The sequence below is a fragment of the Patagioenas fasciata genome, chromosome 3, assembly GCF_037038585.1.
Source record: "Patagioenas fasciata isolate bPatFas1 chromosome 3, bPatFas1.hap1, whole genome shotgun sequence".
NCBI lineage: Eukaryota > Metazoa > Chordata > Aves > Columbiformes > Columbidae > Patagioenas > Patagioenas fasciata.
The window spans coordinates 18,968,574-18,987,519 of NC_092522.1; the positions used below are offsets into that span (position 1 = coordinate 18,968,574).

General features: G+C 42.0%; 1 protein-coding gene across 1 annotated transcript in view; it reads right to left on the reverse strand.

Moving 5' to 3' along the window:
* Positions 1-2,451: 2,451 nt before the first annotated feature.
* Positions 2,452-18,946, reverse strand: part of LOC136099685 (ALK tyrosine kinase receptor-like) — a 38,215-nt gene continuing 21,720 nt past the window's right edge. Inside the window, exons 2-4 of the mRNA XM_065834104.2 lie at positions 12,973-13,104; positions 3,842-3,973; positions 2,452-2,588 (exon numbers count right to left, since the gene is read on the reverse strand). Coding sequence (XP_065690176.2) covers positions 2,452-2,588; positions 3,842-3,973; positions 12,973-13,104 — 401 coding nt within the window. The remainder of the gene's footprint in view (positions 2,589-3,841; positions 3,974-12,972; positions 13,105-18,946) is intronic.

Below are 18,946 nucleotides of genomic sequence, written 5' to 3' on the forward strand. Positions count from 1 at the left end.
TTCCATGGACATTCTGGCCAAAAACCAGCATCCTCCAGCCTGGTAAACAGCACTACAGCAGGTAATCCTCCTCACGCTGAGGATAAGTAATTAATTCCTATGCACAGCTCAGGCTAAAAAGCAGGGTGCCAGCATTTGCTGTGGTGGGTGTAATTGTCTAACATGACTGGATAAAATAAAAGCCAATTGAGGGAGAAGGTGGAAAAATAGTAGCTTTTGGTAAACAGTGGGTCTAGTAGTGCCCCAGAGCTTCTATGTGGCAGAGAGAGAGGAGTCCAGATCAGCAAATTGGGGATGTCTGCTGGGCTCCTTTTTGCTCTCCTGTTGCCACTGGGGCAGGCACGCCATACAAGGAGGAGAAAGGGTATTAAATGACAGGCTGCAGGACAGCCTCCATCATTAACATATATTGATGCAGGATGTGAATCTGAGCTGAATCTCTCTGGGATGCTGGAATCAGCTGTCAACACCAGCCACTCTGTAAGTGAGCATGCAAGGAGAGCAAGCAGGTATCTGAAGAAGCATGTGAGCCGGATCAAACACAAGAGGGAGGGCAGGTTTATGGTTCACTCTGACTTCGGCAGAATAAATGGGTCTAATTCACACACGCTGATATCCCTTCGCCACATGAATCATGAGAGGGTTTTTTGTCTGTGGGATTTCAGTTGCCAGAGAATCTGTCCTGGTTGTGACATGCCAGGTGGAGCTGTCAGCAGCGACAGGTAGAAGAAAACTCATCTTTTAATGCCTGAACTTGAGCCAGTTCAACTGAGAAGTGATTGAGGGTGAATAAATACAGGACAGCACTATGTATTTTCACAAGCTCTTTTCTGACTATAATTTCACTATAAGGAAGTTTGTTGGCACCTACTGGAGGAATAAGTACATAGGGTGGAAATATCTCCTTTCTCCTCTTGTGTTGTGCTGAAAAGTGGAATTAAATTATTCTGCTCACAGACAGATTGTTCCAGTAAAATAGAACTTGAAGCCACCAGGGGCTCATTGAGAAGGGAAGCTTTTACACTATATGAAAAGGCAAGAGACAAAACCCTTGCCAAACTCCTTCACTCTTTATTACCGACAGCTGCAATGCTGGATGCGTGCGGATGCCTTTTAACTGCCAAGGGGAGTGACGGAGGTGGGATGGCATGTGAGCAGATGAAATATATGGCAGCTTCTCCCCCGACGGCAAGTTTAATTATTTGCACTGTTGTATACACAAGAAAAAAAAAATCACATATTGGGAAATCATTCACTTTGCTTCCTATGTCAGGTGGATTATGAAAAACACTCGCTCTTCCCGGTCCATAGCAGAACATGGCCTTAAAATATTGAGAACCTGCATATGCCTTTGTCACAGAAGGGAGGAAAAACAAGGTAGAAAGTATTTCCTAAAGAAAGAGGACATTAATATATCAAGACAGCAAACCCAGACGAGCTTTGCTATATGAAGAGAGGTATCCAACAGAAGTGAACCAAACCAAACTGTAAGCCAGAGAAACATTTCTACGTGCTTTCATTCCAGAGGACTTTCTAATGCATCCCTTCTCGTCCTTTCTGCATTTTAAGATCAGTGGAACAGAGAGAATCTGATTATTTTGTCTGTTCAGTGCTCAGCCAACAAACACCAGACTCTGCTTTGTTAGGATCCAGGAGCTTGTGTGATACTTCAGGGTGACCATGCAAGATGTGAAATGGTCTAAGTCACCAGGCATGGTTCAAAGTCCTATCAGTGATAATACAATATGTGAGGCTATAGACTAAAGCGATGCAGACAGGTCATCTTTCTGTAATCTGCAGTTTAAGGGTTAAGTACAATTGACTCAGAAATGACAACCATTTGTGTAGAGCTGGCAAGCCTCGATATACGTGCTTACATTGATGTCATAAAACTGTCAACAGCTTTTCTGCTTGAATAAGAACCTGGTTCCATTCTACATCAATTTATCTCTGCTGCTGTTAACTTCAGTGCACCTATGAACAAGGCCTACGGGAGGGTTGGTAGGCTTGAGGAGCAGCTTGAGGAGCAGCTTGAGGAGCAGCCAGCTCAAATCTCAGCTGTGCTAGAGGAAGCATGCACTGTATTTTGTGAGCAGCTCAGGGGCAGCCCTGAAGCCTACGCTTTCTCAGATCTTGCAAATACAGTGTTTGTTCGTACAGTAAGCTTCTCCCTCTTTGCGTTTATGTCATGCTGGCTGCAATACCCCTACAGCAGATACACCTAATTATGAAGATTGTAATACATCATGTGAGGCCATACAATGAGGACAAGATACGCTAAGCTTTTCAGAGCGCATTTTGTAGCATTTCAAGTAGATAACCATATCTTTCACCTGCACACAGAAGCATTAAATTCATGTATTTTACAGATAAGCCATCAGAGAAAGTGGTTGCTGTGTTACTGACCCAGTGCCTATGTTTGAAAACCAGAGTCAAGCACACAAAAGCTCTCTAAGTTGCAAAAGAAAAGGGAACATTGGGACTTGCCTCACAGGGAGAGTTCCTCAGAGGAGCTGGAAACGCAGTGCTGGTCATGACAGTGTTTGCTACTGCAGGTGCTTTGCTGGTGTTAAGGAGAAGTGCACAACCTGGATAAAAGAGCAGGAAGAAAGTCAAACTGCAGCATTCACCTTCTGGTTTCGGGGTTTGTGAAACGTCCTCAGAACCTATGTTAGCTGGTTCCAGCTACAGAGAGCAGAAGGCTTTTTCAATTTACAAGGGATGCAGCTTCACCAACCCAACAAACATACTCAGGAAACACACTTAAAAAGTCTGTCTACCCCCTACAGCTATCTTCTTTTTTTCTCCATAACTTCAGAGTCATCATCCTTGCAAGGCTGAATAACAAAATGTATCTTTTATGAAAAAAAGGTAACTTGAAAGAGAATATTTATCTTAGCCAATTCCAAAACAAAATACAACTGTGGTAAGACACCACCAGAGTAATATCAATGCAGCTGGAGGCCTCTTTAGTCCTTTAATCACTTCTTGTAAAAAGAGGAACAAGGGCAGTAGTAACACCAGGGTTCCTCCTTGGCAGCTCTGCATGAAAAGGTGTGTTATTTGCATTATTTCAGCTCTGCCCCCCCCAGCTCAGGAGGGTACCAATACTTAGAGTCCAGTTATTTGGGCTTTCATTGAAATAATTGCCTCTACAGCATAGACAAATCATGAATCACCAGCACTTGCCAGCTTTCCACAGTACTCCCTTTCTTTGCCTTCATTTTCACCTGTCCTTCTGTCACTCTGTGGTCTGAGCCATCAGATGGCACAAACGCACCGTAGCCTACACCAGCTCACACAAAAGTAGAGAATCTTTCTCTTCATGTTTCACTCTGAATCTAACATTCTAAAGCAATGTTTGGATTATAAACCACCAGTTTTGCTGTAATTATCCATAGAAGTGGAACTCAAGGGACAATGGAGCAAAGAAAAGAAGAATTAGGAAATGAGAAGGGGAAAAAATAAGCAGAACAGGGAAACATAGGATGTAAAAAGGAAAACTGGAAAGAAAAACACAGATCAGTATGGAGGAGGGTCATGCAGATGAATATTTGGTGTGAAGTTGTTTAGAAAGCGTCAAGATCAGTATTTGGTGTCAGTCATGGAGACATGAAGTACCAGTCTATACCCTCAAGACAGAAAGTGAGCAGGTTAGTCGTTTCCTCAAAGCACTCAGAGTAGAAAGATGGCTTTTTTTTTTTTTCCACCAGAGGCTGGATATATAAATACACAGGAAAACGCGCCTTGTGTTTTATTGTTTCTCCCAACCAATTTGTGTAATTTTTTTTTTTTGTTCTCCACTGCTCATTCTCTGCACTTACTATTTGCTCTCACACACCTTCTACTGAAGGAAAGCGGTTGTGCTCCGGGCTCCCAATCTGCCATGGAGAAGGATGGGACGCAGAAGGGCCCTGCATCCAGCCGCAGTCTCCTTCTTCAAACGAACAGTAAAAGCCAGAGGGAAGATTTTCTGCAAGAGGGAAAGACAAACACGCACACACACACACACAGAAGAACCCAGGTGAGCTGAGGAGGAGACTCCTGGGCACACAGAAATGCTGCAGTGTCTATTCTGACCAAGATGCCCAGGGTACACAGTCACCCCCACTGTCCTTCTGTGTGGGGTCGCGTACCTGCCTGACCATGGGGATGGGAGTGGCAAGGGAAACAACCCACAGACTGTGACGAATCCGAGTGAAAAGATGCATCTCATTATACACTCTGGAGTCTCCTAAATACCTGGTCTCTACAGCTCCACCCACCCAAGGTTACACCTTGGAGATGGCTTTCCTAACCCTTGCTTCTGCAGCTTGATGGAAGGAGATCTTGGATAATTTCCTGACATGATTCCCCTCCCTTACAGTCTAGATCTCTGGTCAGCCCAGCTTAGCAACACTATTGTGGTCTCAGGTGAAGAAGCACTGAATCATTTTGTGCCTCAGTTTTTGAACCTGTGGATCTGTTTGGTGAGAAGAGGATAGTTTATTTTAAGCCATACTTTCAGGCTTTGAAGCCCACTCATTCTGTCACTGGTTTGGGATTTCAGGCAAGTTTCCAGCTCCAAACAATAAAGGCACACTAGTTTTTTACCTTTAAATTAACCAGCTTTAAAGTAATAGTCATCTCATTTGAAGTAACTTCATGCCTTCCTCTCCTTCTCTATCTACATTGCAAGTTCTTACACAGGATGCAAAGCACATCTCGTGCCCTACTTACGTTGACACAGGTGAACATCCTCTACTCGGCCATGTATCACACATTTCCTTCAAAACTCATGAAGCTATTTTACTCATCACCCTCAGTAAACACCCACTGCCTCCCTAGTTTCTACTGTTGTCTAGTTCTGCCTTTGCATTTCTCTTCTTCAATGTGAGGCCAGACTTTGTACTTATTAAGTAACCTCAGCAGAAAACAAACCTTATAAAATGCCATGTAAAATCACTATCACTATAACATGATTTTTCACCTTTAGTGAATCTCTAACGATTCTTCATGCAGATTCTGCACCGAGGGTGCTGCTGACAACTCTGTCAGATATCAGAGGGCTTCTCAATAATAAAAGGGCAAAAACTGGGTTTTACCGGGGAAAAGATAGAGCACAAAGCTAGCCTGGGAGAAAAAAGTGTCTTTTTAATACAGAATTACATTAGGCAAGAAAGCTGTCAGAAGAGAAGAACAGCAACCAGTCATTTTAGCCTGCTATCCAGACTAACCAGTCCTTGGGGCTGGCAGTACAAAGCCCCTGGACACGCTTGCTCTTTGGGGCGGTCCTCCTTCCAATAAACTCGAAAAACTGCTGTGATGAACAGATGTAGCTGCAAAAGGGATGATGATATACTTCTGACTTCGCACAGTTTTTACACCACTGTATACTCATATCTGCCCTTAAAAAAGCTTAGTCCATATTTGTTTTCTCCTTCCATGTTCCCCTAAAACTTCCCCTAAAACTATCTTCCTTTTTTTCTTGTGGGTTTGGGGGTCGTTTTTGTTGGGTTTTGTTTGTTTGTTTTGTGGGGTTTGTTTTGTTTTGTTTTGTTTTTTCTTTTGAAATAAAGGAAAATGAGACAAGAAATCTGTGTAAAACTGCAAGATAAAAATGAAAGTTCATGTGCAAACACATCATAAAACTCCATATCCAGGAAATCAGTTTTTCCTTTCAACTGCTTGTCAAAAGTAGAGTAAAAATTTCTTAACTTACAAAATGGAGGATAGAATACAAACTCCTAAAGCAAAAGGATGTGTTATTCAGGTGATATGGGCAATTTCATTATTCTCTCTATGAAAAGAGGAGGCTCCCGAATTCAGGTCTTCTTGTGCCTATTAAATTTTTTCTGCCTGAAATATTCTGTCTGTAAAGCGGGTGCCAGACACTGAGGCACCAGTACCCAAAGCCCAGATCATTCGAAATGTTCAAATACCAGCAGAACTCCCTGGCTGAGACTGCAGGTCCATTAAATACCTACTCACAGGGCCTCTGCTTTTACTCACACACCTCAAAAGGCAATTCCTTGCCAGTGGCACATGCACCTTCTCCTTGGTCTACCCTGTAGAAAACAGCTGGGGAATCCCACAACTGTAGCTTCTAGACCATGAGTATTTGATTTTCTAGTAGCCTGGATCTCATCTCACTTCATAGAGGAAACTGAAACAAATCTTACATATGTCTCTTTTTAGTAGGGCCAAATTTGAACCTAGAACCTGACATGAAGGTGAGAGCAATGTTTTATCTTTATTTTCTGCAAGCATACAAATTTGCTATGAAAAGATGGAAACCTGGACTTAAAGCTTTTTCAAGTTTTTCCTTTTAAAAATCGCATAATTCATTCAGCCTAGTCTTTAAATGTGGAGCTGTTAAGCAGAGAGTTGCTTCCTTGTGCTGTACCCCTCTACAGAACTTGATTATATTTCATCGTGCAGCCTGAGGCTGGGATTGAAATAAAATGACAAATTATAATGTGTCCTGAATTCCTACTGAAGCAGCTTGGCTCAGTGTCCAACCAAATTCATTTCATGGCCATACACTACCTAGGATGATGTAAACAAGTCAGAGCAGCAGGAGGAGTCATCTAAGTAGCAAACCCTGCCTGGAGGCCATGAAAAGCTCACTGTAGATGGACAGTAAAGGGCATAAATAAGAAGCTATTACTTTCCCAGAAAATTTCATTCCTCCTCCACAAATTAATTTTTTATGAGTTTTCAGATGTCCCATGCACTGGATGCATTTTTCTCAGTTGCTCTTTCTTATTTTGAATACATATAGCATTTGCGATTCCACGTATTGCTACTCCACACAGATCTCTTTGCCTGGTGCTTCTCTGTCGATGAGTGCTTCTCAATTTTCTGAATGTTTTTAATTCAAACTCACATTGGTGCAGACACTGCACTGATGGGGGAAAGCTAACCTGACTTTATTGGAGAATTAAGTAAACGAGGGGGCAAAAGTTAAGTCTATTGAAACGTGCCATGTTGGATATTATCATTAGTGACAGGAACCTCTGAAGACTTAGACCTTAGCAGGATTAAGGTGTAGCTTGTGGATACAGGATAGAGATTAGAGTAATCCAGTGAGATTGGAGCACTGTGGGAACGTCTCTGCTTTTATTTGAGTGATGAAGTAGAGAGAAGCCATAGGGTGTTAAACATGTTCCTAGGTAAATACTTTCAAGCCTTCAGAATGAATTATCTTTCAAGCAAAATCTATATAAATTCAAGGATTTTTGTTTTCACTCAGATTTTTCATCCTTTAACAGCAAGAAAAATTAGCAACTGGGATAATTTATGAGGTGAATGGATCAGGCTCTTGATTCCAAACTAAGTGTAAACCAACCACGTACTACAGTTTAAATTTTTGGGTGAAATTCTAGACTCATATTATAAAGGACACAAGCATAAAAGACTACTCTCGTACGTATGAACCTTTAATAAATTTAGGAGGAAATCTCGGAAGCCAAATAGATCAGCTACTCAAACAATTTAAAGAAGCACATGAATCTTAAACGTGGGCTTGTTTCAATGGCTGCCCCTAGCAAAGTTGGTCAGCCAAACGCTACCAGAAATGAAGCATAAAAAGGGAAGATACTTTTCAACACAGTCAATGAAGAGTTATCCTTTAATGCCAGAAGGCTTTGCTGAGTTCAGAACTGCCACAGGTTAGAATTTATTGCTAGAAGTACAGCTTTTGATCAAGACAGAAGCAAAAGGCTTAGAGTGTGCAAGACAGGAACCTTCAGAGAGCGCTGCAGGGCAATAGGTTGTTACTTCATCATTTTGCTCGCAGGGAGACTTTGCTGGGCTGTATCTGTCACCAGGCTATAAATTAATCCAGCGGTTCGTTCATGCATTTTTGCCTGGAAAGTAAACTGGCCCCTGTGGAATTACTTATCTATGCTTTTTTGGTCATGTTATCACAAATTCAAACCTTACAGGTTCCTGGTCCAGCTGCTGTCTTTTGCCAGGTGTGTGCACGCACTCCTCCAACTGCCCAGCTCGAGTCCCTCCTTTCACAAATCAGATACTCGTCTTCCTTACCTCACCTGGTAATGTGTTCAGCAGCCTTATATAGTCAATGAGGCAAAGAGTAAAAATTACGCTATAATCCAGTGGTTATGAGATTTATTTGAAAGATGGAGGACATTACTTTCAATCCCTGTTCCAGGTAAAACTTGCAAAACGTGGAAGAGGAGCCTCAGGACACACTTGAGCAACCCTTTTTCTTCTGAACTAGACCAGAACTCCAGACCACAATGTCTTGGAAACTCTTAATGGAAATAGGAAATAAGGGTTCACATTTACTTAGGCAGAAGAAAGAATCAGACCTGGGTTTCTGATATCCTGGGTGAATCTTCCTAGTTCTGGATCTCTAAATAATAAATGTACTGTCAGCAGTCAGCATCTCCTTTTTTTCTTTTTTTTAATACATCCATATCTTTCCTATCCACTATTTTCCCAGGCTGAAATTCTTTGGTGAATTTGAGCCAGAATTAAAATAATTGTGGACTAGCCAAAAGCATATGCACTTTTTCTCAGTAAAACTTTCATTTTTTGCCCAAGCTTGCTCTCATGTGATAAAAGATTCCTGAACCAAAATCCAATATGTTGTTAACTAAAAACAGAAGTACAAAAGCACTGAAACAAATTCTCCCTTTCTGTAAAGTAGAGCTGTGCCAATCTATATTAGTAAATAATTTGAATTTTCATCTGTCCTGTACCATACCAGGTATACTAGACATATGATTCTCTACTACAATAAGTACATTATTTTTTTTGCAGTAAGTTATAATCCATAAAAGCATGAATTTACTAGCAAAGACATAAGACAATCAGTATCTGAAGTGTTAATGTATGTCTGCAAAGTATTCTTCGGTGAAGTAATTTTCAGTGTGGCACTTTCATCAGTCTGTTAAATCTATATGTCTGATCCCAAATCAACACAGTTTGGCATCCAATACCACATCTGCCTCTTTGAAACTGTCTTTTGTTCCTGGAAGAATATTAGATTATGACTCAAACAAGAATATGCTTTTCTCTAGGAGTCATCCCTCTGATATTATACTCTCTACACAGACCAGTTGATTGCATGCAGAACAAGCACCGTGACATTTCATTGAGCATTAATAAGTAAAGAGATGTTAACAAACAGCTGGCTTTAGGGAGATTTTGTTCAGCTAAGAAAAGAGCAAAAATCCAATGAATAGGAAAAAAAAAATCACACAGCAAAAAAGAAAAAAGAAAAACAAAATCAGTACATGCACTGATTCACCTGACTGTGAAAGGAAAAAAAAAATCCAGCATCTCCTTCAAGCTCAAAGACAGAAGCTTTTGGTTAATGGTCATTTTAAAAGCTCTCCCCTCAGTTCACGAGCATCTTTTGCTGACAGCTCTTTTGTGTAAGCAGAAGCATTTGGGGAACCACTTTTCTGCTTTATATATCTGAATCACTTTTTGCCACACTTGCAAAAAACTGATGAAAACATCCGTGTTGCTCAGGAGTAAAATAACAGCTGATATGCTGAAAGATGACATATGTTTTGTGTTAGGCTGCCATGTGGATGTACTGACAGGTAAAACATTAGATAATTTCTCTGTTTTGTGTAAGAAGTCTTATGCCAACAATATTCAAGACAGTAACAAGGAAAAAGCAGAGAAATCAGCCATACAACGGAGCAGGCTTATATGTGGATAAGGACACACACCCACAATTCGAGCTCTTGCTCTGGCAAGCCAGTCTTTTCTGTTGTTTGGGTGGAAGACGGTGCTTTTTGGGCCTTTGGCTCTAAGAACTCTCATTCCCAGTATCTGGGGTTGAAAACAAGACGTGTAGTCTTCTCCTCAAGCTGCAGAGTGGTGCTCTGCTAAACAGGTGGTTAAATATCTTCTGCTGTTTTACATTTTCTCATTTACATTCTCCATACATTCTTTGCTGATACAACTGTAAGTGCTATTTACTGCTTTATGCAAACAGCTACAGATGAATGGTGCATGGAAGAGGAAAAGGCACCCAAACCAACCCCTGTGGATGGCTTAGGTGAGAGAGACAGGGGACTTCAGCAGCTGTCTAACCATGGGATACAGGGTGGCAGCCAGGGGTAAAAGCAGCCTCCTGATATGTGAATATGGACAAGACACCAGCCACAGGTGCTCCCGATGTTTGAAAGGAATAGGCGAGTGTTTTCCTCTAGGTCTGCCTCATCCCATGGCTGTATTTAGTTTGCATCAGCGACTGGTCCAGCTCCACCTGCGAGCTCTGTTGGTTCCACTGGTACAGGATCACCCTCATAAGGCAGAGCCATTTACAGCAGATAAACACGACAGTGTATCTGGACATACAGTTGCTGGTAAATAATCTCTCTCTATACTAACGCTGGTCCTATGAAAGTAAATTTAACATTCACTGAGTGTGTGTCATTAATTAATACAACTTCAAATTATAACAATGTCTAACATAATGGAGAAGTGTACAGTTGCAAGGTTTTAACTAGTTCACTAGATGATCCCAGATCAAACTACTCTTCTCCACACCAATAAAATCTATTCTTTTATTTCTTTGTTAGCAGCAAATAACTGGAATTTGCTAGAAGTTACGTGTCACTCTTATGTTAAGTGTCTACAAGAAACAGCAAAGGTCTGTAAGTCTGGACATCACCTGTATCAACACAGCTTGCTTGAGTTACCCAGATTCTCCCCTGCTCTAGCTGTCACATAGAAAGCTAAACTGAGAATAATTGCCTCTTCTATTCCAAAAACTTTTGCCAGTACTGGTACTTTGGTCAGGGAACACATTTTTTGCATACCAAATCAATGCAGCTCTGTTGACAAAAGTCCATAGGCTAGATCAGCTGTGACACATACACTTCTGTCCTGCTTTTGTTGAAAAACAAGTTTCTCTTTTAGTGAATTTGCCTGTCAGCTAGAGCCTTCATATTAACTGCATTTTCCTGGAGAACCAGATACATGTTTTGGTAAACCTAGCAACGGAATGCAAACTTATTGATAAGCACAGATGGACATCTTGCAAGAGGGGCAACCAGAAACAGGTGACCAAGAAACTGACCAACTGAGTATAACATTCCATTCACGTGAATACTTCATATAAAAGTGGGAGATCACGAGGATCTCGTGCCTTTTTTCCCTTCTGCTTATGGCCAACATTAGGAGAGGATCTTGCCAGTCGTCCCTGCGAACTGAGGCCCAGTGACAGACTGAATCCAGCTCTGGTTGGCTGCAGAGTCCAATCCAGGACTTTGGGTGCTGGCTCTGCAGTTGCTGGGACTTTCAAGATTGTTTTGTATATTTTGTATTATTTTCTCTATTCTTATTAGTAGCATTAGTAAAACGTTTTTAATTTTTCCAACTCTCTTCTCTCTGTCTTTCTTTCCCTCCCGATCACCTGTCCTTAGTGGGAAGGGGGGAGAGGGAGGGGCAAAAGGGAGAAGGGGCAGGGGGAGAGGAGGTTAACAATACATCTGCCAGGGTTTTATTGTCACCCCGCAATCTAAACCCTTGGCAACTTCAAACTGATAAATGATGAACTTCCAACGATTATTTTTCTTAATACGTTTGCCCTTTGGATAACCATACAGCTGACGATCCACCACTCCTTAAGGGAAAGTCCTAAAGCATCTAGGTTATGCAACACAATTACAAAGTATTCAGACACATGAAGTTTTAAGAAAACTCAGGTTGCTATCTATGTTCCACTGTGTTTTATTAGACTACTTACTGCAGAAGAGAGGATAGAAAACAAGAGGAATTACAAAGACAAAGGAATTGGTCAAAGACAAGCTACTGGCTCTACTCATTTTTCACCTTGGAATTTTTCTCCTTCCTCCCCCTTCTACCACATGCTGTGCTACATTTTGATTAAAAGCTCTAACAAACTACACATATCTTAATTCTATAAGGCATCTAGCTATTCAGGCTATACTTCATTTGCATTTTTGATCAGGACTTTAGAAGAGATAAAGCACTAAGAGCATTGTAAGAACCTGCTGCAGAACTAATTTAATGAAATATAACAAAGGAAAGTGTAGAGTCTTGTATCTGGGTAGGAACAACCCCAGGTTCCAGTATAAGTTGGGGAATGACCTGTTGGAGAGCAGCGTAGGGGAAAGGGACCTGGGGGTCCTGGTGGACAGCAGGATGACCATGAGCCAGCACTGTGCCCTTGTGGCCAGGAAGGCCAATGGCATCCTGGGGTGTATTAGAAGGGGGTGGTCAGTAGGTCCAGAGAGGTTCTCCTTCCCCTCTACTCTGCCCTGGTGAGAACACATCTGGAATATTGTGTCCAGTTCTGGGCCCCTCAGTTCAGGAAGGACAGGGAACTGCTGGAGAGAGTCCAGCGCAGGGCAGCAAAGATGCTGAAGGGAGTGGAGCATCTCCCTTATGAGGAAAGGCTGAGGGAGCTGGGGCTCTTTAGCTTGGAGAAGACTGAGGGGTGACCTCATTAATGTTTACGGATATACAAAGAGTGAGTGTCACAAGGATGGAGCAAGGCTCTTCTCAGTGACAACCAATGATAGCACAAGGGGCAATGGGTTCAAACTGGAACACGAGAGGTTCTACTTAAATTTGAGAAGAAACTTCTTCACAGTGAGGGTGACAAAACACTGGAACAGGCTGCCCAGGGAGGTTGTGGAATCTCCTTCTCTGGAGATATTCAAAACCCGCCTGGACACCTCCCTGTGTAACCTCATCTGGGTGTTCCTGCTGTGGCAGGGGGATTGGACTGGATGATCTTCCAAGGTCCCTTCCAATCCCTAACATTCTGTGATTCTGTAATGTAAGTGAGTAAAGGAACGTTTCAAATGGTCTGCTCCAGACAAACATCCAGTAAAACTGCCTATAGATACTGGTCAGCATACTGGTCTTTTGTTAGTGCTAAATTAGTGCTAAAGCCTCAGGCATTAGCATTCAGAAGGATCAGTGCTTTTGGAAAAGGAGGCTGCAGCCTGGGGGTTCCGTTTTACTCACTGCACATTTCTCCCTCATCTTCTCCCTGGGCGCAGTCCCTGATGAAGTCACACGCCTGCCCCAGCCTGATCGCCGTTCCGTTCCAGCAGCTGAAGGAACCCTCCAGAGACATTTTTGAGCCAGAGGCAGATCCTAGAGAAAAAGAAAACAAAAACCACTTTAGGTTACTGAAGGGCCTTCTTCTCCAACAGGTCATAGGATCCTGGGGAGCACCAAAGAGGAAAACACCTTGTGAAATTCCTTCAACCCAGTAATTATGTGACAAAGTAATTATTTTGTTTTGTTTGGCCTGTTTAATCTTGTTAAATATCTAGTAGTCCACCTAATGGTGACCTTCAGTTCCCCAGGCGTTCCTGATATTTTAACTTGGAAGCCATCTTTGACCCTTGAAAAGAGGGTTGAAATCCTGCAGTCTGCTCTGTGGTACTTCTCAAAACCAGCACAATACACATGACAGATTTTTAATTATGTGTGAATTTACTGCTATACTGACAGTCCTAAAGTCTAGCTTCTCTATCTAGCTCAGGAACAACATGACTACATGGCTTGGAAAGAACACAAGCTTTCATCATGCCCTCCTGTCAGCACATACTACCTATGACTTAGATATCTCACATTGTTATATCCTCGCTGCAAGAGAGAAGACAGCCTGATCTCTGCTTGTCGTTTTCTTTCTCTTCTATACTCACTCCTGCTCATGCATCCTGCACTCCCCTCCTCTTGAGTCAGGGAGCCCACAGCAGACTATAACTACCAAGATACCAAAATCGCTAATACATTTTACCTATGCCAAGCAGTGAAAGGCAGCTAGCAATGTGGAAAGGAGCCAATTCTTATGAAAAGAGATCACTGAACATTATAATTAGAGGCCAGTACCATCCACTCAGAAATGAACTTGAGTACTTCTTTTTCTGAAGGCACTCAGTTCCCTTGACAGCTGAGGAGTCAGAGATCATCCAGCCCAGGGGGTATAATTTTCCTTACCTATAGGAGTTTTCTCATCCTTTGATTTTGGCCAAGTGAGCTACTTAGGACAAGGTCTTTTTTATTTTTTTAAGAGATAGATGGTCTAGATCAGCCATCTGAAGGAGGCAGGAATTAGTTTAGCAACATCATACAGTCAGCATGTATGGAGGAGGTCAAGCTTGAGAAGTGCAAGGGCCCTTCCACAAAAATCTGGGTGTAGGTGCAATTAATTGGAACCTCCTGACTTTCTGCAAAGATGTGCTTCCAGTTCACTGCTCCTAGAGGTAGGAAGAGGTCTGTGCTGAAAACCCCACACTGCAACAGCTCCTGCCCTGTCTCATATTAAATGGGTAAATACTCAAGATTAAACCAAAGCCTGTGGGCAGACTGAGCCACTGTTTGCCTAACTCATCTGTGCTTGCTAAACAGCACAGCTACATCATGTTCCCTGGTACTACAGGGAGTTGGGAATCACTGGTGATTCAATTAGATGTGCACTTGATACTTTTATTTATATTGCCTGCCAAAACTAAAAATTAATGAAGCATGTAGGAAAACAACCACTATTTCTCTTCAGGCTCATTTTATGGCGCAAATCAATTCAGGAGTGGGGGGAATACATGCCAAACCTTTTTAATAAAGGACCCTGGCTCCTGAAAAGGGTGCTCTGTGTTATTGTCAGCTCAATTTTTTTCACCTGCCTTTGAGCAATTTTGGCTTGCCGCATACGGGCTGCACAGTGCCCTTGTATTTCAGTCAGGGTCAAGGCTGACTACAGAGGAGAGCTTTGGAGAAAAAATAGACCAAGTAACTCAGAGCTGGCTGCTAACAATTTCTGCAGGCCCCTCAGTGAGGGTTTAAAGCAATGAGAAGATATCTTCCTTGGCCTTGCCGTGCTCCTTGCAAAAGTGCACTCTTGGAGACACCGCTGAGAGCCTTCCCTGCGTCAGAAGCAAAGCTCTTCGCATGTCACAAGTCAGTCACAGTGGGCTCAGGTCAGTGTGCAAACGATGCCAGAAAACCATAGGAAGTAACTCTGGTAACTCAGCAGGTGATCCCTTCTCCTAGGGGTATGCAATGAACCTATATGGTACCATGTTGCTGGAAGCATCACCTAAAGAAAAGTTAAGCAACAAGGCCCAGAGCACTTCCATGAGGTTAGTAACATCATGACACTCTTAAAAAGTTTTACGCGAAATCAGAAGTACTTTTGTCTTTCTGAATTACTGCACAAATGGTTTTGAAGAAACACCCACGTTTACTACCAGCTCTCACGGCCCACTCAGTTCATCTGCAATCTTTTCAGCAACGTCCATATTTTATCCCAGCAGCTGCTGGGATACGATATGCGGAGATTCAGAGGAGGGGTTACTGTAGGCAATGGAGTTTTTCTGTTTACTCAATTCATTTAACTTTCTAAAGGCACTCAGTTTTCCAAGCACATTACTGCATTAACACTATTTATAACAGAACCAAAGCATTCAAGAGCACCTACTGTCTTCCCAGTTGTCTTTGTTGCAGCCCAGGAGCACAAATCTCCTGAAGTCAACTGACTGTTGTATTCAAAAGCCATCGGCTGCAACTAGACATCAAGCAATTCCAGGAGCTTTTCCTCCAAAACAAAGCAGCAGATTTGCATGCTCATTCATCTCTGTGGAGACGGGGCTTGAATTAGCTCAGATTTACATTAGATGCGTATATACATGCTCCTTGTATAGGTTAGAGAACACAAATAGCAAAGCTGAAGCCTGGGGAACGGCTGGGCTCTGTGACAATGCTTGACTTATTCCTGTCTCTTTTTTGTTTGCCTACTGTGTGCACAAACGCAAAATGAATTGGATAAAAGAGATGATTAACTAGTAGAACAAATGGATAACCAAAAAAGCCCAAATAAAAATGACCTTTTTAATAGGCCACTTGATGCAGCTGTTTGCATCCAAGCTCAAGAAAACTTGATTCTTAATTAAAATATTTTGTAACAAAAATAGATATTTGCTCTTTTCATTTCCCAGCCCAAATGACTCCTGGCAAGGTGAGCCAAAATGACCTGGATCACTGAGTCAAGTGGCCTCAACCAACACACACAAAAGATGTGCAAGGAAAGGAAAATGAATGGTATCAAATCAGTATCAAGGCAAAATTTGTGGGAGACATCCTTTATAGTTACAGCAGTGTTTATATAGCCAGTGGCATACATAAATTATAGCAGTCATTAAGCTGCACCATGGCTGGCCTGGAGTCTTATAAATCATTATTTAAACAGCAACATTAAACAAATGGCATTTCAGGCTCTAAATTGAAAGGAGAAACAAACATCTCCTTGGGGAACACATGCTGACTTTGTACCTCCCAGGTCCTGCTTCTGAACACAATCCAACCTTGGCAGTGTTCAAACCCAGTACCAGACCCTGGACACAAATGACAGCCTGGGTTCTCGACTGCCCACGCTTTTGGACTTCATTTCCATGTAGCAGGATTAGCACAAAAGGGCAAAATCACGTGTCTTAGCCTAACATGAGATAAGCAACTTACTGCTCAGATTGTGGGGCCAAAGGGAATGTATTTCACTCCTCAGCAGATTTTCTGCGACTTGGGTTGCCTCTTCTCTCCTCCCCGCTCCCTTGACCAGCACAGAAATAGAACTGTGCTGGCAAGTTCCAGTGAAGTTGGCTCTGAGGGATGTGGCCAGGAAGACTGTGATACCTGATCGCTGCAAAATGGGAACCTCCAACTTACTGACATCACACTTGGTCAGGAGGGACAGAAGACTGAAGTTCTTACAGGCATTCACAAAGGTATTCCTTATCTTGCAAACTGGTTACGCTGCTAATTACCATGCAGAATTAATCCAGTTGAACATAATTATACCTTCATGTGTTACATTCAACTTCTCAGGCCGTAATTGTTAATGCTACTGAAAGTTTTTGGGACCAACACAATAAGGTAAAGCTCTCCTACTCTGCACACATTAAAACAGAGAGCTTAATAGGGCAGTACTTGGTTGTCGCTTAAAAACCTTGTCATTTGTATTCTGCAAAAACAGGTGGGCAGCAATTGCAAAGACCTGGGATGAATGTGCACCCACATGCATGTTTTACCAAGAAGAAGCTGCTCCCTGAACTGTCCCCAAGGATCCCAGCTGGATGCAGCTGAACTGACTCCAGTGGTTCTTGGGGCAAGACCTTGTCTGCACACAAGGTGAAAAACTTCCATTTTGAATTGCATGTATGTAGTAAGAAATACCTACCCAAGGAAATCCACCATGCTTATCTCACCATACGTGCTACCTCTCAAAAAAGAGAAACTTTCCTACTACTTAACTACACCTCTTTAAAATACTTTCTAATGGGCTAGTGCTGCAGCCTAACATTCATCCACTAAATGCCACCAAAACCCAGGGATTGTGCAACCTCACTGACAATGCTTGTCTGTCACAAGTATTTCTCATTAACTTCTCAATTTCATCTGCTCCTTCTTTGGTTTGAGTTCAAGGCCTCAACTCAGAGATATTTAAAAAGAGAGTCCTTGGGGGATTTAAAGGTTGTGTGAAACAAAGGAAAGCTGGTGTCTAGCTAAAAGGGATAGTGAGAATTCTGGGGAGTTTCTGATTATGGATTTTTTATGACTCGCCATTTCTGACAGGCACATCATTTCCTCACTCTGCATCTCCAACCCTCCAGCCTTATAGCAGTGCAGACATTGGAAGGCTGATGGCTCACTTGGTGCTGACGAAAGCCATATTCTAGAAAAAAAAAAAAAAATTTCTATTGATACAAGTCATTAATACTCCTGCTTTTACCATTAGAGAAGTTGGAAGGTGTGAAATAAAGGAGTTAAGAAAGTGGAAGAAGAGAAAGATGAGTTCGTGTTTAAGGGAACAGAAGCCATCCTTGGCAAATGGCCATTGAACTCTAATAGGATACAGGGCAGATGATATAAATCAAAACTTTCACAGCAAGCTCCGCTGCTCTCGTGTTCCAGGCACCCACCCCAGGACACCTGTATTCAGATCTGCAAAGAAGCCAAGTGGTCACAGCTGCAAATGAGACCAGTGAGAGAGATACTTGGAAAACACAATGTCCTCAAAAAATGCTTTGAAAAAAGACTGGGCTCCAGGTTTCTCACACCAGGCAGCCAAAATTAGTCAACACTTCATAATTTCTGGCTTTAATCTCTGTAGCAGCTTCGTTACTGTTGCTGTCATTGCCTAAGGATGCAAGTGAAGCCACATTTGTAGGAGGAGGCCATCTCTTTTTATTAGGCTGCCTCACACAGGCAGAAAAAGCAGCACATGTTTGTATATGCCTGAAGCTTACCCATTTTTCCAGTTACAAACATTGGCTTTAATTTTCTTATTTCACTTCCTATACATAAGATGGGAATAAACTCATCACAAGAGCTCTGTGATGTTCATTTAATTAACATTTGTAAGGAACTAAGATGTTACGATAACAGAGCTATGAAGAAAACCTGTCAGGAAATTATTTACTCTATCTTCAGAGTGCAGTTTGAATAATTTACAGTATAAAATGAACAGGGCCACAGAGCTGATGAAGGCAGGACAGTAAATAACTTCCCATTGAGGGAGCAGCCCCTGCCCTGCACACTGAGGGCGCAGCCTTCCCACAGTGAACCACTTCAAGGAGAGAAATCTTGCTCATTAGAGCCACACAGAGACAGATTTTTCATTTCATGGAAAATGTCAACATTTCAAAATGTATCTAAACATAAAATATAAATGCCCAAATTTCTCACAGAACAAAAGTTTCAAAACAATTCTGGGTTGGAAATACTGACTTAAGAGGTTTCAACACATAACTAAACATCATCATAAACCCAAAAAATTTAAAAATGTAAATTCAGACAAAGATAAAATACTGATCAGGAAACTGAGGTGGAAACTTACTGATTTGGAACTCACACATGTCAATAATTCAGCCAGCTCAGTTCTAACTGTTTTCCCTCTCTACTGCTGCTGTTTCAAAGTAGGGATATTATGCTTAGTATA